Source organism: Cyprinus carpio, unplaced genomic scaffold (assembly GCF_018340385.1).
Source record: "Cyprinus carpio isolate SPL01 unplaced genomic scaffold, ASM1834038v1 S000006625, whole genome shotgun sequence".
In the NCBI taxonomy this organism is placed as follows: domain Eukaryota; kingdom Metazoa; phylum Chordata; class Actinopteri; order Cypriniformes; family Cyprinidae; genus Cyprinus; species Cyprinus carpio.
The window spans coordinates 726,216-751,594 of NW_024879257.1; the positions used below are offsets into that span (position 1 = coordinate 726,216).

The 25,379-nt window shown below is 37.0% G+C and overlaps 1 protein-coding gene and 1 pseudogene across 1 annotated transcript; both read right to left on the reverse strand.

Moving 5' to 3' along the window:
• Positions 1–4,673: 4,673 nt before the first annotated feature.
• Positions 4,674–15,479, reverse strand: LOC122144247 (annotated as a pseudogene).
• Positions 15,480–16,003: 524 nt separating this feature from the next.
• On the reverse strand, positions 16,004–23,571 carry wdr12 (WD repeat domain 12). The gene is made up of 13 exons (XM_042755009.1): positions 23,404–23,571; positions 23,078–23,172; positions 22,617–22,711; positions 21,779–21,885; positions 21,576–21,691; positions 21,278–21,441; positions 21,124–21,169; positions 20,902–20,984; positions 20,673–20,813; positions 17,783–17,888; positions 17,571–17,703; positions 17,413–17,485; positions 16,004–16,375 (listed from the first exon to the last, which is right to left on the reverse strand). The coding sequence occupies exons 1-13, from the start codon at positions 23,442–23,444 to the stop codon at positions 16,298–16,300; spliced, it is 1,278 nt and encodes a 425-aa protein (XP_042610943.1). The 5' UTR covers positions 23,445–23,571; the 3' UTR covers positions 16,004–16,297.
• Positions 23,572–25,379: the final 1,808 nt, after the last annotated feature.

Here is a 25,379-nt window from a genome sequence, read left to right on the forward strand (position 1 = left end):
TGCGGGGCCGGTTCAAAGAATATTGTTTGAAGAGACATCTCAACGACTGTATAGCGTGCCACCAAGTTGAAATCAGAGGGTCCTTGTAGAAGTGGAGGGGTTGTTCGCAGACTGGATCGAATGCGCACTGATTCGTGTGGCAGCGGCTTTTTAAGGTCCACGGGAGAAGGTGTGTGATCAGCGAAAGGGATTGGACGCTGGAGTTTGGCCCTGGCCAGGAACAGATGTCCTCACGCATCCCCCCGAGGCTGTGGACTCGATGCAAAGCCTGGAAGTGAAGGATTTTCTTTTATGTTTGCAAAATAAAATGGGGATTACATAAAAATTCTATTAACAGTCACAATGTATAAAAAGTAATTATTTAAGTCTCTTGAAATGCATAACATGGATGTAAAATGGATTTAATGCCTAAATTATGGAGAAAAAAGTATATGGATATTTGTATCCAATGACGGTCTTTTAGCTTAATAATTATATCATGATGGCAAAAATGAAATAGGCCCTAATTTACATACGTTTTGTCTACGCCCCGCCTTCTTGTGATTTGATTGGCCTCTCATTCATTTTGACACTTGACAAGAACTGTTAAAATGGCCGACTTTTTAAAACTTTCACTCTTAAAAATAAACGGTGCTTCAAGGATGCTAACTTAGAAGAACCTTTTTATCTAAAATGGTTCCAAAAAGAATCTTTAACATCTGAAGAACCTTTCTTTTTCACAAAAGCCGTTCTTTTGCCGGCGAAAGAAGGTTCTTCAGATATATAAAATGGTAAGAAAAAAGATGGTTCTTTAAAAGAACCTTGACTGAATGTTTTTTGCTACCTGTGGAACCCAAATTTATCTTCTAAATGGAATCTCTGCGAAGAACCTTTTGAAGCAGCTTTATTTTTAAGAGTGTTTTTGTCATCCTAAACAACCAAACAAAGCGCGTGCGTAATGCATGGCAGCATCGAATATTATGACATAGGGATTCATATACAAGATATTATCAGTTAATACTGAGGACGGTTTGCGCTATAGGCTACTTCTAAATATTGGGGCGGACTTGTCCCCTCTGGTGTGTGGGCCCTGCCCCCTTAAAAATAGATTCGGATTTCGTATTCCTGCGTGTGTTTGGTTATTTGGACAAATGAGTGCAATATATTTTTTTGAGTTCATTTACTCCAAAGGTCAGGCTAGATGTTACTTTTAAAGTACTAATATATGCACTAATAGGGCAAATAAGGGTACAAAGATGTACCTTTTAGCCCTATTAGTGCATAGTACCTTTTAGCCCTATCTTAACTGGGGCCCCTTTTTCTGAGTGTCCCATCAGGCACTTTGAATCAAGTGCTGTATTTGGGGGCACATTGAAAAAAGAGGTGAAGGACCTCTATTGTATACGAATGCAAATCTCGTCGAGCATTGCCTCAGCTCTGGGTAAGCGACACAATTGGAAAACTTCACACAAAAACCTTGTTTTTGAAGTCCTGGAAAAAGGGGAGGAATCACTCCTCATTTGAACAACTTGTACTCTTGTATTTAGACCCTCTTTTCACTTAATAACAATCGAAGAAATCAAGCTCAGGAGGGTTCTCTGTCTGCCAGCATTCTCATGCCTAAGGAATTAAATACGAATCACTGATTCAATTTCAGCTTCAGAAAAAAAAAAAACTTTTGTGTTTCCATTGCCTGCCTCTATTTTTAAATCTTTCTTTAATTATCCTTCATTAAACTGTTGATCACTTTAACTACACATGCAAAGACACAGAAGAAAAGCACACTGATTTATCCTTTCTAGAGAAATTCACATGTTTTCTTGGCATCAAAACTGCTGTCTCCGAGCCAAGCAGATCTAGATATTTAAAAGGGGAAAAGCCCCAAACACTACCATCTCAGAAGACTCAGAGATGGGGAGAGATAGATTGCCTTTGTGTTCTTATACCAGGTGTTTGGCAATCGCAGTGCATTAGGCTTTCTCACCACATTTAACTATAATCATATTATATACTCACAATATCCTCTAATCCTTTTTAATCTCCATACATTGTTTTCATGTAGCTGATTTTATTTTTTGGGTGCACGTGCAAAGAGCAGAAAGGACTCGGGTAAAGCGGTTCAGTGGGCACAACAACAATCTGGCACAAGATGCAGAGAGACTAATCCACTAGTAACCCCCCAGGGAAGGAAAATGCAATGAAAGTAGAGCTGTAAAGCAAATGAACTAATAACAAGGTGGACTGAAGGGCAGAACCAAGACATGAGACCAACAGAAGAGACACAGGACAAACAGCAACAAACACAAGTCAAGAGAGCACATGGCAGCTTAAAAGGGGATACTCCATCCCAAACTTTCTAAATTTTTTTCATTAATCACGACTTACCCCCATGGTTTGGAACGACATGGGGTTAAGTGATTAATGACTAAATTTTCAATTTGCGGTTGAGTAACCCTTTAACTCAATCATCAGCTGTGTGCTCAAACGGAGAAGTCAAGAGAAGTGTATCTCAGCACGGATGTCCAGGAATCAGGATCTGCACTGACTTGAAATTCCAAGTACAAAATACTAAATTATGTTTTAAAATTATGTTCTCTCTACATTGACATAGCTGCTGCCAATTAAATGAAATAATGCTAAACCAAAGGTAAGATAATTTTAAATGGAATCTTCATGCTTTTTACTGTAATGCCATTTTGTTATAATATATCAAATATACAGTAGTCAAAAGTTGTAATAATTAAGATTTTAAATGTATTTGAGAAAGAAAATATCTTATGCTTATAAAATGCCCTTATTTTTTAAAATTACAAACACCACCACACACATGTACACACATTTATGGTTATATACAACAGTATATTAACAGTACACACATTTATAATATTAATAAATATTGAATATTCAATTGATAATATTAATAATGGATGATAATAATACAGCCATTATGTATTATGATAATAAGACAATTAGCCCTTATTAGAGCACCAAAATCAGCATTTTTGAATAATTTATTAAGATTCGTGTGATGCTAGCCTTGAAGACTGTAATGAGAGTAATGATGTTGAAAATTCTTACTACCCGTATTTTTGATTAAATAATACATGATGAACTGTTAAAATCCAGCTCCTGCCTTTCATTAGTTTGTACACTGAAGAATGTGAGTCTTGTTCTTGGTTAATTTCCATCCATAATGAGGTTACAAACTCAGGTATTAAGATGAAATAGGGATTCCCGGATTTCTCCTAGTGGCTAGCGGGCCATTGTGAGAAGAGGATTAGATTTGCAGGCACAAGAGAGTATCAACCAAGTTCATTGTGAAAACAAACACATTGCATTCAGTAGATCGCTACAGTGAGACAAACACAAAGACTTTATTTCCACCCTATATCTTTTATTTTTGGTTAAAGGATAATCCACCCCAAAATTCATTTTGCAAAAAAAAAAAAAGATCAACTTTGCCTTCAAAAAAATTATTGAAACTGTAAAAGGAGCCCCTTCACTATTTAGTAAAACTTATTCTTCAAAAGTTCAAGTTACGCAAGCGTGGTTAATTAATGCTTGCTAGTTCACATTAGGAAAAATGTTACATTACATGGAATTCTAATAAAATAAAAAGTATTGTGTAATTTAGTCATCACCTTTAGTTATTCCAAAAACCTGTATGATGTTGTCTCATTTGGAGCATAAAAGAAGATATTTTCAGTAGTTTCTGGTCGCCATTGACTTTAATAGTATTCTTTTACCAGTCCAGCAACTGCTTGGTTACCAACATTTTTCAAAGTATCTTCTTTTATGTTTCACAGAAGAAAAACTCATACAGGTTTGGAACAACTTGAACAGATTGTCCACATTTGGGTGAACTATAGTAGTACGATTACTGAAATACTTTGTTTTTTTAAGCAGTTAAACTTGCAGCTTCGCTATAAGAGATGCTGCTGCTGCCAAACTCTGACAGAGAGCAGCACAGACTCAGCGTCATTCACAGCCGCTGCTCTCTCCTCCATTACTCAATTACTACTTCTTTGGATTTGGTAATAAAATAGTTCCACACAAGAGCATTTTTATGAACAAAAACCTAAAAAAGCCTTTAATTGATTCTGGACTTGTTGAATTAAAAAATAAATAATGCACACCACTTCACTAACTGTATACATAATGTTACTTTTAATGCAGGTAAGAAACTAACAATAATAGTTTTACTAAGTTGAAATTAACCAAGATTAATAAAATAACATTTCATCGACAATAAGATACCCTAAAAAAAAAATGCACTAATAAAATCTTCTTAGATACCAAGTACATTTTATTTGCTAAAAGTTTACACGGAATTTTCAAAACAGGCTCTGTTTTTTGGCTTTTTGCATTCTGTACAAACTTCTTCCTTCAGTTTCCTATGACCGGTTTGTCTCACATCAATTCAAAGAAATTTCTTATAATTACAAACATCCTGTATGTCAGATACTATACATATTAGATTTTTTTTAATCTTTCGGAAATTACAGACCGTTTTTGATTCTTTCTCACAGTCTTTAAATTGGTCTGTCTGAGACAAGCAGCCATGATGTGTCTTTTATTATGATGACTGGGCGTCCTTGGCAGTGGCCTGGTCTCTCCAGATGCTTGTGAATCACTAATCAGCGTGCCCGTGAGTGTGTTCATTTTGCGTGTTGCGGAAGCGTTGGACGTCCTAATCATTTATACAGAGGATGGACATTCTTGCCAGCTAAAGACTTGCCACTGCGGGACGTCTGGTATTCCATGTAGACGGTATCATCTGCACCAGACATGGAGCTCATAGTTCCCGTTACGGCGAGAAAACTATAAGTGTGAAATAACAAAACACACACACATCTTTACTGACTCGCGGTGTTAAGCAGGTTAGACATAAAAATCCTCTTGATGCAAATACAGATTTAAGCCCCATCATAGAAACGGCTTGAATGTATGTAAATGCTAAAACCATAAGCAGAAGAACGCTGCTAGGCCATATGGATCAAGAACTTATAGTGGCTATGGCCTGTTCTCAGTTGACCTGAACATTTGATTTTTCTCACTTAGTCCAGTCTAAAGCTTCTGGCTTTTTTCTCCTTTGTAGGATTAAAAAAGGAGAAATATTGATAAATAAAGTTGTTTTTTTTAAAGATAATAGTACGAAATGCCGAATGAGGCTGTTTATAGAACAAAAACCTTGAAGACATTGAAGCATAAAATTGAGCAAATTAGCATTTAGAGTGCACCAATTCCATAAAAAACGCAGATGGGAGGGGGAAAATTCTCTGGTGGTGCCTCGTTTACTGACAAGGTGCACATTAAAGAACACAGAAGCAACATCTCTCATTTCATATAATGACCATCGCATCGCCCAAGCAATCAGCCATATCATCAGCGCAGCAGGAACAGCCATTGCTAAATATTGCCTTTTTAATGTTCCACAGAGAAAAAGTAAATGACAAATGTTGACGATTTTTTTTTGGGTGAGGATTCTTTTTAAATCCGAACTGAGAGCAGTGTTTGTCATTTCCTGTAGATTTAAAGATCACGAATCAAAAACAGCACCTCACACCCAGCAAACAACAAATGAGGCGGCTGGAGAGGGAACAAAAACGAGTGGAGATACCTGTGGCTTCCCTCCCACCTCTGCCTATCACCACTTCCTCTTCTGTCTGTCAAGATCTGATGCTGCCAGAGACTTTCTGCAAGAGCTGCTGCTGTTCCTCACGATGAGAGGCAAACATCAGTCTTCCTCCTCCATCCCAGCCAATTTGTGATCACCTAAAAAACATGAAAAGAATGAGATGTGACCGAATGGGACCTCATTATTATTACTATCCAGTTTGGCCACAGTTTCCATTCAGAGTAAATCAAATTCAGGTGTTTGCAGTGTCAAATATGATCTTGAAACACTTTGAAACTGTCGATCCTGGTCCACCAGGAAGCGCTGTCTCTTGGTGGAAATAAGCCATTTCCTGTGGTGTCTTGAGAGACGAGCCCGAGCGAGGTAAAAGTAAGCATTGTAATTTCTTCCCGCAACCAGTACCTGTGCAAAAAAGACATGACAAGGTCAATTTTGTCTGATAATCTGATAATTAAAAAAAAATGAACTTCCAAAAATATTCATTGCAATTCCTTCAAGGGCTTGCTAGAGTCAACGTCTGACTTCCAATAGCTGGTTACCTTTCTAATGGCTCGCAGCACTCTCTGGCCCAGTCTCTGAGCGTTCCTGTCGACGAGAACCGCCCATTGAGACGAGATCTGGATTAGACGTTTTGCCCTCTGGCAGGTCAAATGATCAGTATCTCCAACCGGACAGAAGAAGAAAACAAGAGAAGACGGAATAAGAATGGAAGAAGACCGACCATCTCCAATGCTTCCCGTTATCAACAAGCCAACCAGCAAAATAGCGGTTGTGTAAAAGTTTCAAAATGCCTAAATCTTTAAATGTTGAAACCAGAACAAAACGGAACCAATATGAGAAAACTAGGGCCAAAAACGTATTGATGAAGCCATGGCTGTGTTGCATTTCCACTTCTAACCACACTGTAAACTACAATTTGAAGCCATTCAGTTTAGTTTAGATTAACTTATAATAATATACTAGCTGTTAATTTCGTGGAGTTAAGCAATCCATCTTTTTTCTTTTAATTAATTGTCGTTTGACTCATTTGTTCTATGTAGTAATATAAATCACAATGTTTTCTGCTGGTGTTGAATTACCACGGTCGGAACTGCTGATTTCAGCTAAATATTTTTATGCAGCATAATGCAAAGCGATTTTCACTGGAAGATAAAAGAAAGTTAGTGCAAAAGTGAACGCTATTTTAAGAAAAGGCAAATCATAACTAGTGGGTTATTCTTTTTTGTATTTTTATTGGGTTTCAAAAGGCCTGGTTGAGTCACATCTGTACAGACTGGTGCTACTATTCCTGGATTACAGTATTGCTAACAGAAGACATGATGCACCCGTCTCTATTTTACATCCCAATCTATTTCTCACCTCCCTACCTGCAGCCGTTTGTCCGAGAAAGCTGCTCTTCCAGCTTATTGGAATAGACTGACTTTTGAGGACCCAATCATACAGCACCACGGCATTCCGTTTCCAGAAACACTTTCCAACATTTGCATTAAGGTAAAATGTAAAGTTATGCATGGAAGGTCAAAGCCAGCCTCCAGCCTTCCTGAAACAGGGTCTCAATTAGACAATCATCAATATTTAGACTGATTTTTTGAACCATTGTTTTGGATGTAAAATTTCATATTGTTCTAAAAACGAAAGGCCCATGTTAAAATGAGGAATGCATTGTGCCATATAAATAAAAACTAAAGTGTTGTAAGATCTCCAGCGCGGGCCTCATCCGCATAATGTATATTGACTGCTTCTATTACTTTACCATGATTTGGGGGACCACAAGGTTTAATCTGGAAAACATTCCAGAAACATATTGTTTTAGTCTGCTAGAATTTGAAAGATACATAAGGTTTATGATGGTTTCACGCAAGCAAGCAGTGTTTTGTTGTTGTTAACACGAGATGGTAAAAACTGGCCTTTATCATGTCTTAACACATTCAGACACCTGCACTGTTAATTAGTATTCTAAAGTACCTAACACTGCCGAAACTGTACTTGTTTTTTTGGAAATATATATTGGACGGCAAGTTCTTAATTTCATTACATGACGAGTATCGAAATCCGTGTACATTACCTCTGCTGAACTCCCCTATCACTTTACATTTACAGCAACACCTCAACTTCTGACTGTTTAACGTACGTGTTGAGATTCATTAAATGCTACTTAAAATGGAAAAGAATTATTCTTGACAAGGTGCCATTTGTGGTTTAAAGAGGCTAACGAATAACACCATCAAGACATTAACAAGTTTAACAAATTACAAACCAACCTAATCTACATTTTTCACAGGAAAGGGAGACATGTTACCTTGGGATGAAGATGGTATTGAAGAAAAAACACTGATTTTTGGGATTGTGTTTTTAAAGTTATGAATGATTCTGCATGCCTCTCCTTGAGATGTGGGGGGGGGTCCCATAAATCTACGGTTCTGATGAGAAAGAACAAAAGACGCGATGTTATAGTTTACCTATGTCCAAGGTATCCCAAAAATCCTATATAGCATCTCTGAGCAATAAGTTGAAGAAAACAGTCAGACAAGGGAGTTTAACACACTTACATAGTTTGCTACAATATAGAATATCCAGAACGTCGACGGCTATTTTTAGCAGCATCCCATTGTGTGTTATTTAATATAGAAAATGATCAAATTCCCCCCCCCCCCCCCCCCCCCCCCCCCCCTATAAATACAATAGACAGGAACCCACTGAAAGTTTGCCAACCTTGACCCTCACAAAACTCCAAGCCGCTCAAAGTCCTACAGTGGTCCGCAGTACAGTTGAGAATTCAGAGTATGCCTTATCAAAAAAATTTCCACCCTTGACAAGTGAAACCGCCTTTCATTATGGCAAAGTTAAAGGTGAGTAACAGCAAAGTCAAGCTGATTACAGGTTGCGCCAGGCCAGGTCTCATAGAATTTCACTCTAAGAACACCGGACACCACACCACCGGTTTTACACACGTTTTTGGGATCAGTTTGAGCTCCGCGGTGTGTTGCGCTCTTTTGTGTAGCGGCTGGCTACCAGCTTTTAGTAAGTGAGGACTTGGTTGATACTGCAACGTTTCTGAACACTTACCTGCTTTGAGGAGATTAAAAGAAAAAATTATAAGAAAAAAAATAATAAAATACGGTCCTGACACGCCTAAAAATGCCAGAAAAAAAATTTTCTGCATTAAAAGAAATGGGCATTATCAACTTGCGTAAACTTCAAGCTGGACATAGCTGATGCCTCTGAGTGATTTCAAATCAAGCTTTTTAAAGCTCATGTGTTCGTGAGTTTCAACACCTTTGGGATAAACAATGCACGTACCCAAGAGAGTTCCTCTCAACTAGACAGAATGCTGCTGGTGTGAACAGGCAGCTGTCATGCAATCCATGCAAATTGTGTAACAGTAAAGTAACTCGGCAACCCAGTTTCTATGTTGTTGAACGCATCTAACACGCAGTTCATACTCTGCATACATCAAGCTGGCTTTTTCTGATTGACATAAAACCTTTTGAACTTAAAAAAAAAGATCCCACTCTTCCCTAGCGGACACTGAAAAAGTGGGATAGGACTATTGACGCTGTTACCACAAAAGCACTGGGGTGTAGTGCATATGTTTTTGACTGGAGAAGCGCAGGACTTGTTGGCAGGCCGGATAGCATATTCGTGTTCAGCGCGAAGGACGTTGTCTGCAGAAAACAGAAGACGTGCCTTGTCGTTTCTCGTCTTTTCTCCCCTCCTGGAGCTGATCAGGAACTGACATGCGCGGATACTTGTTAGGCTTCATGGTGTAGAGGCGAATGTCCTCTTCTTCGTTCTTATGGCCACATATTCCCGATAAAACTCAGGCGACATGGGGACACCATACCTAGACTGCACAGAGTAGTGATAGGGAAAGGTACACTAAACTTAAAGCTCTATGCATTTTCTACAAAACCCTTTGGATTACTTTCACCCCTCCAGTAGCTTTGATTATCTCCCTGATTCGCTCCTCAAAAGTTTTAGTTCCAACAAACTCTCAGGGTTCATGAATCTATGCAGCGTCTATTTATTCAAACAGCTTAAAAAAGCATATGAAAAATTATTATAAACATGTCAACCGTCTCTACAGACTTTTTATAGACACTAAAAGAAATAAACTCATGCTATCAAAGGCTTAATCGCAGCCAGAATAAAAGTTTTGGTTTACATAACGTGAGTGTACATAATGCATGATTCATTTGTCAGAAACATAAGGTTATCGGTTATAAAACTATTTTTTCCTTAGAATAATCAGATCCCTTATTTACATCTAAAACGTATAGATTTATTTTCAGTTTTGAATAAAAATGTAACTGTGAAAAATAAATACAGAAATAGAACTTCCAGACCTTTTATGTTCTTAATTTCCACTTTTTTCATGACATGAAATCTTTTTTTTTTAAGTGTTCCATGTATTAAAAACCCTGTATTACTTAAATTTATAGTAATTAATTTATTTGACTTACGGACTGGACTGACTGCAACAGATTTTAAAGTAAAAAAAAAAAACAAAAAAAAACCAAAGTAAAAAAGTTTTTACCAAAGCTTTTTTCAAGCTTTGTGGCGTTTTTAAAAATATTTATAGAAGCCTTTGAGAAGATGCTGTTCATGCGTAAAGGGAACACCAGAGTCAGCACATGTGCTCTTTCTGCTCAGTGGCTGCAATGGTCCGCTTTTGTTTAGTAAGATCAAAAACTTAGAGCAATACTGAATAACTGTACTGTATTTTCTTTGTACGCCAGGCTCCAAAGCCTCCCCAACACAATGTTTCACAATTTCATGCTCCTTGTTTACCCCTGAGTAGGTTCAGACATCAACCTAAGTTCACATTATGATATATGCACATGAAAAGTCGTTTGTTGTCTTTTTTGTACTGGGGAGGAATGTTCGATTTCTTTCCTGTTACATAATTGTTTCAGTAAGACCCTCACCTCAGCACACTGGACTTTGGCCAATGTAACCACTGTTCTGTAGTTCCATCCAGTTCGCCTCATAGAGCTTCGGCCCAATCAGGAAGTTCAGATCGACAATTTATCATCCTCTCTCACTAGTGTGGCAGTGGGACCCAGTTTACAGTGAGCCTGGACTATCGTCAGAACACGACGGAACATCTTTGCTGCAATATGAACACAAACAGTCAGGAATCTGTATCATTTTCACTAATGTTTATTTGTGTTTAAATAATTTCTCGGTTCTCAATAAAAGTGAAATGCTAAGCTAAGAGACACAAATTCCACCCACTTAGAAGATATTCCTACTATAATTGTAATTTTGCTTCTTCACAATTTTCTGATTAAAAAACAGATAAAAAACTACGGAAAACAAACATCTGAACTTGATGTGAAAAAACAACCTCATTGGTTCTGCTTCTGTTACCATGTTTGATGTGCATTATAGATGCATGTTTGCTCAAATCTGAAATAAACCCTAAAACTAAATCTTTTCATCATATAAAAGTATGGGCTGGGTACAAAATATCGATCTCTCTCGATATTAATCGATTCTTAAATCCCAAGAATCAATCAGTATAGTATTTTTCAGTTAAAGGACGGAACGTTGAAGGGCACGTCCCATCCAATACATCACAATAAGCATTGTGCTTTGGTACTTTTAATATGAAACAAAGTCTCAGATTTCAAATTCTGTCCATTGTATTGCAGTATTCAAACAATAAATGGCGTTTTGTTGCTGTTTAATGCGGAGTGACAGATCGCTGTAGGCCTCAGTTCATATTTTGGAATAAATCCATTAAGTTTATATAAAAAAAAATGAATTGAAGTAGAAATATTATTAAGTAATTGTAACTTTATTAGTTCAAAAACTTCATTAAGTGTAATTTAACAAATCAGTCAATTTTAACATTCAATATTAATGTTGTACCAACTGACTCTCAAGTACATTTTACAGCATTAGTTGAGAGATTTGTTTTCCTTGAGAAAATTTGGCATGTACTGTACCTGATATATATTCAAAATAATTAAGATTGAATCAAACTGAATTGCAAGCTTGTGAGTGAGAATGAAATCGAATCGTGAAATTTGTGTCAAAACCCAGCCCTAATAGAAAGTGATTTCAGCCTCTTCAGAAAATACCCATGGATAAAACCAAGTATATATTATTCATCCCAATAAATATCCATTCATATAGATTAACTTTATAATGTCTTTATGAACTTTCTGAAGTTGAAAAGAAGTTGAAAATAAACTGCTGAAAAAAGTTCATTTTTAGGTGGAATATCCCTTCAAGACCACAGTAAGGAAACGTCCCATCTGTCTTGTAATTACACGGTGGGTGGAGCTAACTAGTGTGAAACAAGGAAAAAAGAATCCAAGTGGCCCAAAAAAAAATTTGACGACACGATTTCTCGCTTGATGTTTTATCAAGTTGCAATTATGGTGTGTGATGTTCACACACTAACCTACCTGGGATTGTGTGCACCTCATCTAGTATAATTAGCCCCCACTCCTGACTTTTCATCCACTCCATGACCCCTCTCAGCCTCCCATGAGCGTTTGTGTGGTGTGGCCCAGCATAGAATAAGTACTAATGGCCACCGAGCAGCCGATGGGCTTGTCTTTTGCATCTGAAGTGAAACGGCAGATCTGGGAGTCATCAATGGTGGACCACATCTTAAACTGAGCATTCCCCACTGTTCCACTGACACAGAGGAGTTCCCAACACCAGACAGCGCTTACGCACTGTGCAGGCAGCAGTGACGCCCACCAGGTGACTTTCCAGCACCTGTGGGACACATCAGTAGAATAACAAAAGACTTCAATGTAGATTCTTTTCAGTTTATCTCAATAATAACATTCAAAGAGCTTCTAAACCCAAGTTGATGGAAAATAGTATGAAATGATTCATTTTATATAATTTAATTTCCCAATATATTACTTACTATTTTTATAATGACATTTTCCAAAGCCTTGTCTGTTTAAAGGATGCACAACACCCTACAGTCCAAGACTAGGCATCGAATGCTTCTGGGAAGAAGCAAACTGATTAATTACCACAAGGCAGGACGATGACTCCAGATCGAGCTCTGCCGTTCCCAAACATCTTCCTCAGACTCTTTTCCTGATATGGTCTCAGCACAGCAGTGGGCTTCAGGTCCATGTTGATGTCTGGGTTCACCGTGTCGTTACGGAAATCATATTCAGCCAGGAGAGGATATTCCAGCTGAATGCAACGTTTCTGAAGCTCCTCTATCATTTTCTAACAAGTCCCAGCACAAAATATGAAGAAGAAAGAGTTGGATTACAGTGCATGAAATCTTCACTTAATAACAATTTAAACTAAACCAACCCTGTCAAAGGAACAGTTAAGGTAAATTAACCTGAAACTCACAATGAAGTAACATTCTCATTCACATACCTGACGGATCTCAAAAGACACTGTTGTGTCTCTTCCTCCTCCTCCTCCTCTTGGTCCATCTGCTCGTAGTAACTGAAGATGTCCTCTGGCACCTGATTTCCTGTGCGCTGCCCGTCTTCTGGCTGGGAGGTGGATGGACCACCATTGTCCTGCTGAGACTTTGAGATCTGGACAGGACGATGGTACCAGAAATTAGCCTTAGTTTAGCTCCACTGTAAGTGTCTTAATGTTTCCACCTAGACAACATGTTTTGTGCTCACACTTACTGCAGATTGCTAGAGATGGTCCCCCCCCCCCCCCCCTGGTGTGATGAGCTCGGTCTCCTCACCCTCAGCAGACCGAAGACGACAGTCCCGAATCACAGGGTCCTGTAAGAGCCTCTGAATGACATCAGGGAACGCACTCTCCACAAAAGTACCTGTTCTCAAACACACACAAACACACAAATGCTCATACATAACTAATTATTTAACCTTTCTTTAGTAAGAAGTAAAGAAAGAGGAATCTATGTAGAACGAACTGACCTGTTGTGTTTCAGGACCAGTTTGACTTTACCGTAGCTCACTGTGCACAACTGCAAGAGAACAGAGAGTAAAAGAGTGGCTTTGATATACAAAAATTGTTAAAAAAAAAAATATATATATATATATATATATAAGGTGACTTGCAAATGAGAAACATGCAATTCAACAAAGAGTTGTAATACACACAGTGTGAGTGTGTATGTGCAAGTGCATTGGTTTAGGAGTATGGAGTGGTTCCCACAATCATGGTTCCCACAGACTTTCACTCCAGCACACACACACACCTTAATAAAACTGCACTATGCCGTCTGGCACAGAGGTCTTGCTGAGTTTCTGCAGGTACTCTATGATGTCAGAGGTCTGCAGGCCGACGCTCACGGCGGCGTATAGAGAATAAGCCGTCAGCTTGTACTCGTGCACATGGGTAGGTCTGCACACCGGCTCTGATATGGCCACCAGGAAGTCCTGAGCGTATTTATACACTGGAGAGAAAGCCTCTAGGAAGATGTGACCATCAGGAGCCTATAACAGTCAAACACATACATAATGGGATAGTCGTAGCTTCTGTTGTAACTGCCGAATAAATCAAGGATCTCTAGTCTTACCACCCACAGGGGCCGGGAAGTGTGGTCATTCTTGAGAAGCATCTGTAGTCTGTAGTCTTTGGCTCCGTACTCATCCAGTTTAGTGCTGGATTCATCCACCTGCTTTCCAGCAGCTGCTGGAACTGCCTCCTGAGACTCACCGCCCATCACCTCTTCATCATCCTCTTCCTGCTCATAATAACGTTTCTTGGACTTTTTATCTAAAGTAAAAAAAGAAAATAAAAAAAAAACACTTAAGCGATTTTAGAAGATCTGGCTATAGTTCCAAAGAAAGAATCTAAAGACCTTGCTGCTCAGGTGTTTTTCGCAATAGTTTCAGTTAACAGCATTTAGAAACAATATTTGGATCTACACTTTAACATAGTTTTACACTAAGTGTCTATAATGTAAATAATATACTTAAGAATAGTCTTAAGTGTGGCTGTGAATGTAATGTTTTTTGACAATTAATTTATTAAGTGAGGTTAACTGAACTTATTAATGATTTTTTGATCCACTCAAGTATTTCTATGTAATTTCATAATTACCAGTACTGTCATTGAAATATTATTAAAATGTACTGCTGAATGCACTGACAAGCATTTATAGTAAACTAAAATGCTATTTCTGGTTAAACTTTGTATGTCATAAATTTGAATTCAATTTTAATTACACATTTGCAATTATAGTACAATTTAGTACATTTAAAATAACTTTAAATGTAATATCAAAAACGTTGTAATCGAGTACTTCACATGTGTTTTAGTATGTTGTACTAAACACGTCAAAATAAGTGTACTTCTTCAAAGCATGACAAAAGATTATCAAAATATATTTATGCAAAGTGTACTTTTACAAACATTCTTGAAGGTGTACTTTCTTTAAGCACCCCTAAGCGCCATTTTATTTCATTACAACTAGATTATCTGCAAGTATGTTCTTTATTTGTGTATATATACACACAATACTCCTTTTAATATATTACAAGTGCAATATACTGTAAGTAATGATATTTCATTTTCACAAGCTGAGCACTCCTGATTTAGGAGTCTGTTTAGATTGTATACCACAGGGTTTATATGATATTACTTTTGAACAGAAATAAGCTCATGGTTATCTTTAATCCATCGTGCCTTTGTAATGGTTTCTGCTGCATTAGTTAAACATGCTAACTTAGACATGGAACATCAAACTTTGATTAAATCGTGTTTATTTCTAAAGCATGGCATCCATCTTACCTCGATCACTCTTATCTTTCTTCCCCATGGTGTCAGCCTTAAAAAAACACTCTCTTTTTATGAATTCAGTGGTGGTTTAACACATCTTAATATAAAAATACAGCATTGATTAGTACTTCTTTGTTGGAGCGGCCATGTCCAGCACGCTCTTCTTCAACGGATTAAACCGGTTGAGAACCGTAAACCCACTCAGAACTCTACCGCCACCTGCCGGCTGGACGATCACTGACTGCACACTAACAGCTGAAATATTCGACCTGGCGTAATTAAAACACTTTCTCCATTTGAACTGTAATTTAGAATTTATTTCACTTCAATACAGTCCCGAGATCAACATTATCTGGAACAGTATAATATTTAAAGACAGGATGTTACGTGTGAAAGAACAATCAAAATATATAATTTCGAATTCAAAATTATTAAAACTAAAGAACACTTCACAATTAATCACACAACTAACCAACAATTTAACAATTTTAACTTTTAAGATTTGTCATGAAAAGGCAACAGAGTAAAAACTGACACATGACTGGTTTCAGACGCTGTAATATCACTGTGAACAAAAACATACGATGACTATGTGCCTTACTCATAAAACATGAGCAGAACTTACTGATTTGTGTGTTGATTATTTGTATTACTGTTATGTAATGTGTAGAATTTAATGAGGTTGGATGAGACAATTAGGTTTAATTCACTGAACAGAAGCTCATCAAATTAGAGCAAATGATCCTTGAAACCCTTCATTCATATGTAAAGCACTCCAATGAACTGAATGTGACAATGCACATAAGAATAGCTTTACACGTGATTTGCACAGAAATTTGTTCATGAACTATGTGTTTGTCTCTCGTAAGGCTTTGTTGTATGTTTGTAGCTGGTCTATAAAGTAAAAGTTGATGTTGCTTATGTTCCCACGACGTTTCCAAAGTAAAATGACAACAGGCACCAGAGAAGACTGTTCTACGCTCCTGCATCCGAGACACATGCCGAGTATCTGTATGTGTAGAGTTTGTTATCTGCTCCTCCACTCAAAATCAGCTAGAGGCGAAAGCAGACAAAGAAAAAGAAATCGTGATAAATCCACAGAAATATCCTTCAAGTTTACTCATTGTTAAAGACTCCATGAAATGGTTCAACATACAGTTTTCTTTACCGTGTTGTTGATGGATTTTCTATTGAAACAGGAAGTAGGTACAGGACAAATCCTTAGAGACTAGTGGTTCTCAACCTTTTTTATCCTCTTTATCCAAGACAACATTTAAAAGCTTACAAGTACCTCTGGTTGTAATAAAAACAAATAAACTCAAAAATATGATGTCACTTCAATATTAGTGTTATTAAAATTAATTAAGATCATGTTAAAAATAAATCGTAAACAATTTTCTGGGAATTTGTTGAGGACCCTGGTTGAGAACCACTGCCTTGTACTATGGCTAATTTAAACATTTTCAAAATAACATATTCTGGGGATTTTACCATAAACGATTTTTAGGTGTGCAAACCAACAAATAATTTTATTGTGGCTATAGAAATTGGCAGCGTTATTAATATCTTAAGGAGACGAGACATTGGCATTCTAGAGCACATTTTATCGTAGTGTGATGTCTCTATAAAAATAAAATAAAAAAATACATCACACTGAAGAAAATGTGAATGGTTGTGTCAGTCTAAATAGAAGCATTACCAGCCTTTCATTCAAAAATAAATTTGTTTAAAATGTTAACTCATGTTAAAACATGTATCAGTATATTTAATCATGCTAGAAAATGCCATACTAGCAATGTGCTAAAACATGTTAACAGTGTAAAATCATGCTAGAAACATTATAGCAGCCTGCTAAATCATGCAATACAACATGAAACTTAGAACTTAAATCATGCTAGCAGTGTGTTGAATCAGTGTGTTATTAACATTTTTGGAAGTATTTCAAACTTCCAAGCCAACATCAAAGTTTGTCTACAATTAAAATGTCTGTCGCACAGAATATTCATTTTGATGTGAAACAACCCATTTGATTTCTTGGCGTATTTACCAGTGCTAGTAAAACAGACAAATATTTTAATGGTTTGTCATCCCCCATTCTCTGTCCAGTCAACGCACATTACTTTGTCTTCATGGGCAGCAAGATCATACAGTGGAGCTTTACAGCTGTAAAGAAGAAACCAGGACTGTTAGGGACAGACATGTGGGAACGGGATGGTGTTGGGTTGTAATGTATCTGTAAGTCGCACACCTCCTTGTGTCCCACAGTTTGACCACATTATCTAGAGATCCTGACACCAGCTGATGCTCGTGAGATGGAGACCACCTGACTGCCGTCACCCAACCGTTATGGGACGTTAGAGACAGGAGAACTAGATAGCCGTCTGGACAAAACGAAAGATATGAGCAATGACAATAGCTTAGTATGAAAGGGCATCATTATATGGGATCTCTGATAGTCACCTTTAGATCTCGGGTCCCACAGACGCACATGTCTGTCAGTGCTGCCCGAGGCCAGACGGCGACACAGTGGAGAGTATGAGATACAGCTGAAAACCTTACTCCCCGTCTGCAATGCAAAGAAACATCAGTCTGTAAACCCAACAGTCCCTAAAGGTAATGTGTGTATATTTTTCATTTCTAAAGTACATTCTCCTGACCCAACTTAATATGCAGAGACTTATAGTAAGCAGAAAACACTGTGATCAGCCCAACAGATCAACAGTGGCTAAACCAATGGTGTACAATTTAGGTTAACTATTTAAAGTTTGTCATTAATCACTTACCCCCATGTCGTTCCAAACCCGTAAAAGCTCCATTTGTCTTTAGGAACACAATTTAAGATATTTTGGATGAAAATCTGGAGGCTTGAGACTGTCCCATAGACTGCCAAGTAAATAACAGTGTCAAGGTTCATAAAAGGTATGAAAGTCGTCATCAGAATACTCCATCTGCCATCAGATGTGCAATCGGGGTTATATGAAGCGACGGGAACACTTTTTGTAAGCGAAGAAAACAAAAATAACAACTTTATTCAAAAATCCTTTGTCAACAGTCTCCTCTGTGTCTCTCCATATCACCATATGCTCTTCTGTGTCATCCACGCCACAAGGATGCACTGTTTCTACGTGTATTTAGCTTTGATTTGAAATAAAACAGCGCATCCTTGTGGCGTAGATGATATAGAAGAGCATACACATACACACTTCATATAACCCAGAATCCACGTCTGACGGCAGATGGAGTATTCTGACGACGACTTTCATACGTTTTATGGACCTTGACACTTATTTACTTGGCAGTCACAGGCCTCCAGGTTTTCATCCAAAATATCTTAAATTGTGTTCCGAAGACGAATTGAGCTTTTACAGGTTTGGAACGACATGGGGGTAAGTGAATAATGACAAACTATTCATTTTGGGGTGGAGTATCCCTTTAAGGAACTTTCCATTTGTCCGTCAAATTTCAGAAACAAGTCTGAAAACAGTCATTATTTTATGCTTGGTGACACTAGTGGTGCAAAAACTACACACTTCACTTGTCCATACCCCCACCTATCACAATTTTATTACAAAAATTATTTAAATAATTAGTTGTATTATTATTATTAATCAAATTATTATTTATAAATAAAAGTAAAAAAGACTACATTATAAGTAAAAAGTAAATAAGAATATTTATAAATAATTTAAAAAACACATGTAACCTTTAATATGTTATTTATAAACTATTTAGAAACAAAAACAAATAAATTATTGTTATTATTTAAAAAAAGTTAATAGATAACATTTTATTATGCTTTCCTGTCCACATCTGTGACACAATGCAGACACTAGAGACATGAAAAATGTTATAATATGTTCTTGAAAATAAATAAATAAATAAATAAATAACATAAAAAATTTATATAATAGATCTATTACTATATTTCTGTGATGAACTAGAGCTTAGATCGGGCCCAACAAATCAAGCCCGACCCTACCCGAGCCCGAGCACGTTGTGTCAGAGCCCGGTCCGGCCCGACACGTTCACTGTAATTATGAGCCCGAGCCCGATATAAACCCGACCATTTTTAATATGTGGGCCGTTAAAACCAGGGGCGGCGCCAGATGTTTTTTTTAATGCAGGTGCTGCTGTGCTAGATCATTTAGGCTACAGGGGGGAGCTGCGCAGTTATATATACATATATTATATAAATACTATTAATAAATGAGCAAAAATTGGCCACTCAATATTAAATATTCAATTATTTTAATTATCATAATTAAAGTTTTAATTTTATTAAATTGAACAAGCACAACATTCAGCACTCAATCAAATATTCTTAAAGATTAATGATTATTAATAATGTTACTTCAACATATTGTTATTTCAACATAATATGTGTGTGAGCAACAAGCAAGATGTGCATTTGTAAATTCGGTGAGTTTCAAATGGTGTAAGTGTGACCGCAGCGCGCCGGCGCCTCAATGTCATTATTATATTGTCTGCTATATTGCTTTTTATGTATTAAATCCAGGCAATTGGTTGATGAAAAATGTATTAAAATTAAGATACAATTTATACTAAACGCAATTCACTTTAAAGAAAATCTTTCTTCATAACAAAACTTGAAACTAAATGTGCTTATTTAATGGCTAAAACACGTAGGCTACTACAGACTCTTTTTGTACAAATTGCAGCACATTCATTTAATTCTGAATTTTGCACATGTAAGTTGAAAGGCATTTGTTTGTGCATAGTAAAACATATCTGTAACATTTATCAAGTTCATAATTTGTGCGTGCATTTATTAATTATTATCTTAATGAATAATACAACAAGGAAGAAGCATGTAAACTGCGTTGTTTGTTTATTCAGAAATAACTGAATGGATCGTAAATGGTTCTGAAATTCCGAATGAAGAAACGTAAAAAATAAAAAATAAAAAAAATAAACCGTGAACAATGATGAACACAGAAAATGATGGCCTGAGACCGTTTTTTTTTTTTTTTGCTGTCATAGGCGAGCAGCGTGCCGCATTTTATGCACGAGACAAAGCCAACACATATGTTGTCACTCCCCACGACTAGTTTAAAATGTTTCCTCCAAACTTGCTCAAAGTTAATTCTCCTGTTTTAATTTTTTTCTTTGCTTCTTCAAGCTCCATGTTGCACTTAAGCTACTGAATAGTAATGCACGCACAGCAGGTGTGATGCGTCACGCGTGCGAGACTGCGAATGCGAGTGGACGAGACGCTGTGCATGACACGTAACGTGTTTTATCAAGGGCCCGACCCGACCCGGCCCGAGGACGGTGGCGGGAAATATCTAAGCAGAGAATCTAAGCTCTATGATGAACTGGTGTCACTCACTATTGTATTCTTCTGTCCACCAGTCTCTGCATCCCATAGACGGATGGTGTGATCCCATGATGCACTGCACAGCTCCTCAGCGTCCATCCAGAGCACAGAGGACACTGCCTCATTATGACCAGAGAAAGTCATGAGGGGAGTCTAGAGCAGAATAACAAGAATTTATAAAACTGCAGAGTGTTAATTAATAACAAGAGTCCTTGTGTTAAGAACATGCATAGATACCAACCCGCGTGAGCCCCATCTGCTCTGTTTTCTGTTTTTTGCGTGGCCTGTTGGGTTCCTCGATCTCATCCTCTTCCTCTGTTGGCACTGAGGACAACAATAATACAAGTCAGCTTTTTTCTAAAGAATTACTTGACATCATTTCATTGCTTTCTTTGTTGAAGGTGGATGTTCATCTTGTCTTTCTGAATTAAACATCTCGTTGAATGTTCTGAAGAAAACATACCTGCTGACCATATCTTAAGCATTTTGTCCCATGAGCCACTGCAAAACTGAAAAGAAAACAAAACATGAGACATACATACAGTATGTCTAGCACACTAAATGTATGATGGTGTTTTGGTTAACATTAGAAAAGACAGACAGAAAGAGTAGCAAACACACAAACCTTTGTCCTGGTGGGGGTCGACAGCAACTGTGTCTACACTTCCTGCGTGTCCACGGCAACAGTGTCGGGCCTTCACTTTGTTCCGTTCGGAATTCCACTCCCACAACATGATTGTTTGATCCAGAGATGCGGTCAGGAGCAGAGAGCTCAGACCATCTAGAAGCCACAGAACCATCAAACAGAAAAAGAACTGACAAATTCAGAAACCTCATGCATCATTAGCTCTCAGATTAACACTCATCAGATTCATACACATTTCATTAGGCATCTCATACTGAAAAGATTCTAACCTCTCTTCACCCAGGCTACATCCTTCACAACATCAGTGTGTCCAGCCACAGTCATCACTGCCTTCCCTTCCATAGACCAAATCCGTGCAGTCTTATCAAAAGAGCCTGTGAGGATCCTGGGATTCGGGCAGAGGAAAGCATTTTATATATCAGCCATAAAACAGTCCAAGCAAATTAATGTTGACTTTTGCATTGAATCGCACCATTCAGAATCTGCCTCCACGGAGCTGATCCAGTCATCATGCATGATACACTCCTCTGGCTGCGGGGCTGTGAACTTCTCTACATACTCTATTTCCACCACTTCTTCCTGTAAACACACACACACAAAACACATCAGCATTTAACCAAACTGCAAATATATTTTTGCATGTTGAACAGATTAAGCAGTATAACCATTAAACACAGCTTGAAAAGAGTTAAACAATTACACCACTTCATATGGATTACTTTTACAGAGTCTTTTTTTTCCCCATTTGAATCTATGGATTATTTATTTTTTTTTTTTTTTTTTTTAGCTGTAATACATTTTCAAATGTAATTTATTCCTGTTATGGCAGCGATTACTTAAGTCTTCAGTGTCACGTTATCAGACAGAAATCATTCTATTATGCTTATTTGATTTTCAATAAATATTTATTTTATTATTAACAACACTGAAAACAGAAGTCCTGCTTATTATTTTATTATTTTAGGATTTTTGATGAAGAGACAGTTGAAAGAAACATTTGTTTGGAAATATAAATATTTAGTAAAAATGTTGAGACAATATTAAATCTAAATTTTAATTTGAGTTCCAAAGATAAACAGAAGTCATACAGATTTGAACAACAAGGGGGTGAGTAAATGATGACATCATTTTAATTTTCTGGTTTAACTAATTCTTTAAATTCAGTCTTAAATAGTCTGACTGAAACAATATGTTACTGTCAAGCAATTTGATTGGAGCGTGTAATTGTTGTGTGCATAATATGCATAACAGAGTCTGTAGGCAGTCCATAGATGTGTGCTGGCGAGACTACATTAAAAGCATTGCCTTACCGTTGAGATGTTCTCTGTCTCCATGTGATTGGCCAGTGAGGTGCGGAGAAACTGACCTCGAACCAGGAAATCAAACTCAACATGTTTGTGTCCATCTGTAAAAAGAGACATGAGTGATGTGAATTTAATTAAATGACAAACAGAAGGAAAATATAATAAAGCACTGCTGCGCCAAAAGTCAGAATCTGGGGCTGTATTACAGAAACATCCTAACTTCAATAAAACCCCAACCCATCCTATACGTTTAGTGACAATGGTCACTTCATTGAGGAAATGAGAAAGTCAAGAATTAAGACGTTTCTGTATCCTTAAATCAATTGCGAGAATCTTATTATTAGATTCTAAGTTGCACAATGTTTTGAAAATGATTTTTTAGTAAGTGTTATGGTAGGCAAGTATATGCTGCAACATAACAAGGTGAAAACAAGTGATCCAAAAGAATGAATGGTTAACAAACTGACCATTCTTAGCTTCCAGCAGTTTGTTGATGACACCACTGAGGTCCACCACCTCCGAGGCAGCAGGGATGGAGAATGGAACATCATCTATCAGATACCTACAGAGAAGAGCATGAGGAGAACATCTTACATCTCCTACAAACACAGTCTACATCTGCTTATCTTAAGTAACTGGTAAATACCCACATCATTTTGAGCACAGCTTATAAAGAAACGATTTGCAATATATAAACACTATGAATACTACTAAGCAAAATCAGCTGGATATCTCATATTTAGCTAAGCTAAACGTTTCATCTGTTTGTATTATGCACACCAATTATACTCACTTTGTATTTTCGGTGAAGAACCGGGCCTGTACCTGCGACATTTTATATTGTTAGACTGTAACTATTAAGAAAACACATCTGATTACTGGCGAACTGCACTCTGTATGGAGCCACTTCGCCACCATGTGTTTCCCAATGCGTGTGGATGAAGACATGACAGTCGATCACAGAGCAATCGATGGCCGACAAATGCGCTTGCAACTGTTTATGTCTGAGTTGAGTTTTGCGGCTCTCCCCTGCTTCTCAGACGTTTTCCCGAAAGAAAAAAAAACACAAATAGTCAGAATTGCCTAGAGTTAGAAAAGAGATCACAATGTCTGCGTGAGACAGTCTCACATAGTACTCAGATTTACCAAAATCCACATTTTACCTCAAAATAAAGAAAACAAAGCAAGAAGCTACATTTTACAAAGAAAATAAAACATATTATAAGGGTCATTAAGATATTTTCAATGAAACATTAAGTAGATACAATCCTGTCCCAAAGCAGTTTTTTTTTAAGTTTTATTACATTCTCAGTATTCATATAATATATGTAATTAATAAAATATGTAGCCTAATAAAGTGTTATATATTTTGAAAATAAAGTCACAATTCATGTCACACATCCGCACTGGTTTCCATATTTTATGGGGACATTCCATAGACATAATGGTTTTTATACTGAACAAACTATTTAATATCCCCTAACCCTAAACCTACCCAACACAGAAAACTTTCAGCATTTTCAAAAAATTTCATTCTGTATGATTTATAATCTTATTGCCTCATAGGGACCAAAAAAAAAAAAAAGGATTTCTATCCTTGTGGGGATGTTTGGACCCCATAATGAAGGGAATACCAGGTACACACATTTACTGCATAGTATAAATTAATTATAAATGTAATTACAAATATTTTTGAAAATGGGCCAAGCCAAAAATAGCTAAATATTTTGCTTAACAATATTTTGTCCGTTTACAATTTTAACCACTAATTACTAGTCACTTCTCGGTTGTCTTTGCAGTGAAAAAAAGTCTGATCATTCTTCTTTAGATAACAATTTTTCAGTCGTGGGAAGCAAGCCATTTTGCAATATACCCTTATACTCCAAACATTAACTGACTTCTCACAATAAAGCAGCTCTCCAGTACCAGCAGGTGAAAAGGCTCCCCCCATCATGACACATCTTCCTCCATGCTTCACTGTGGTAGAGATGCATTCATGCAGCTCATGTTTTATCGTCTTTTTTTTTCCAGACAACAATGACTATTTAAGAGTGCATTTTACGGAAGAGGATTAGTACGGAAGAGCATTTGCTTAATTCTTGCTAACTTTTTAACTTTTTTTTTTTTTTGCCCAGGATTGTATATATTTATATATGGTCCTAAAATACACACAAAATTAGAACAATATAATTTTGTTTGATTTTGGGATGAAATGTGACCCGGTCATGCTCTGCCAGGTTTTGTGATTGCCCTCATGTTCTAATACATGTTAACAAATTTTTCATATTTAATTCTGTTATAATTTTCTCTAAGGAAGAAAATAACATCAAACCAATATATATATATATATGTGTGGTATATATGTGAGAATATGTGTATATATCTTGAGCTATAAGAGAGCAACCTCTGAACAATAACATTTCCTTTTTAGAAGTAGCTGGTATTTTGAATATTAGACTAGACAGAATTTTTTTTAAACTTCTGTCACTAGAAATTCTGAATGCATAGTTCAATAAATTGTGCAAGTACAGAGGAACTTTGATCTATTTTCCTGTTTTCTCTTTAAATATGTGATGTTTCGTCAGCCAGTAGCAGTTAAAGAGCAGATGTGTTATCAAATATTTTTTTATATAGCCATGTCCTTCTAATTCCTGTTGTTGTGTTCGTGTATACATCAGAGTTCCCAACGAACAGTAATATTTCATGTTTTCGCACAACAACATCACATCTCTTCATCCATATATCCTTGACGAACATGTCCCAAGCAGT

Excerpts from the sequence above, each read along its gene's own strand:
- wdr12 (XM_042755009.1), bottom strand. The coding sequence starts at position 23,444 with ATGTCGCAGGTACAGGCCCGGTTCTTCACCGAAAATACAAA. Across the intron at positions 21,692-21,778 it reads GTGGAGGCAGATTCTGAATG|GATCCTCACAGGCTCTTTTG; the intron begins GTGCGATTCAAT and ends CCCGAATCCCAG. Across the intron at positions 17,704-17,782 it reads GTGGGACCCGAGATCTAAAG|ACGGCTATCTAGTTCTCCTG; the intron begins GTGACTATCAGA and ends CGTTTTGTCCAG.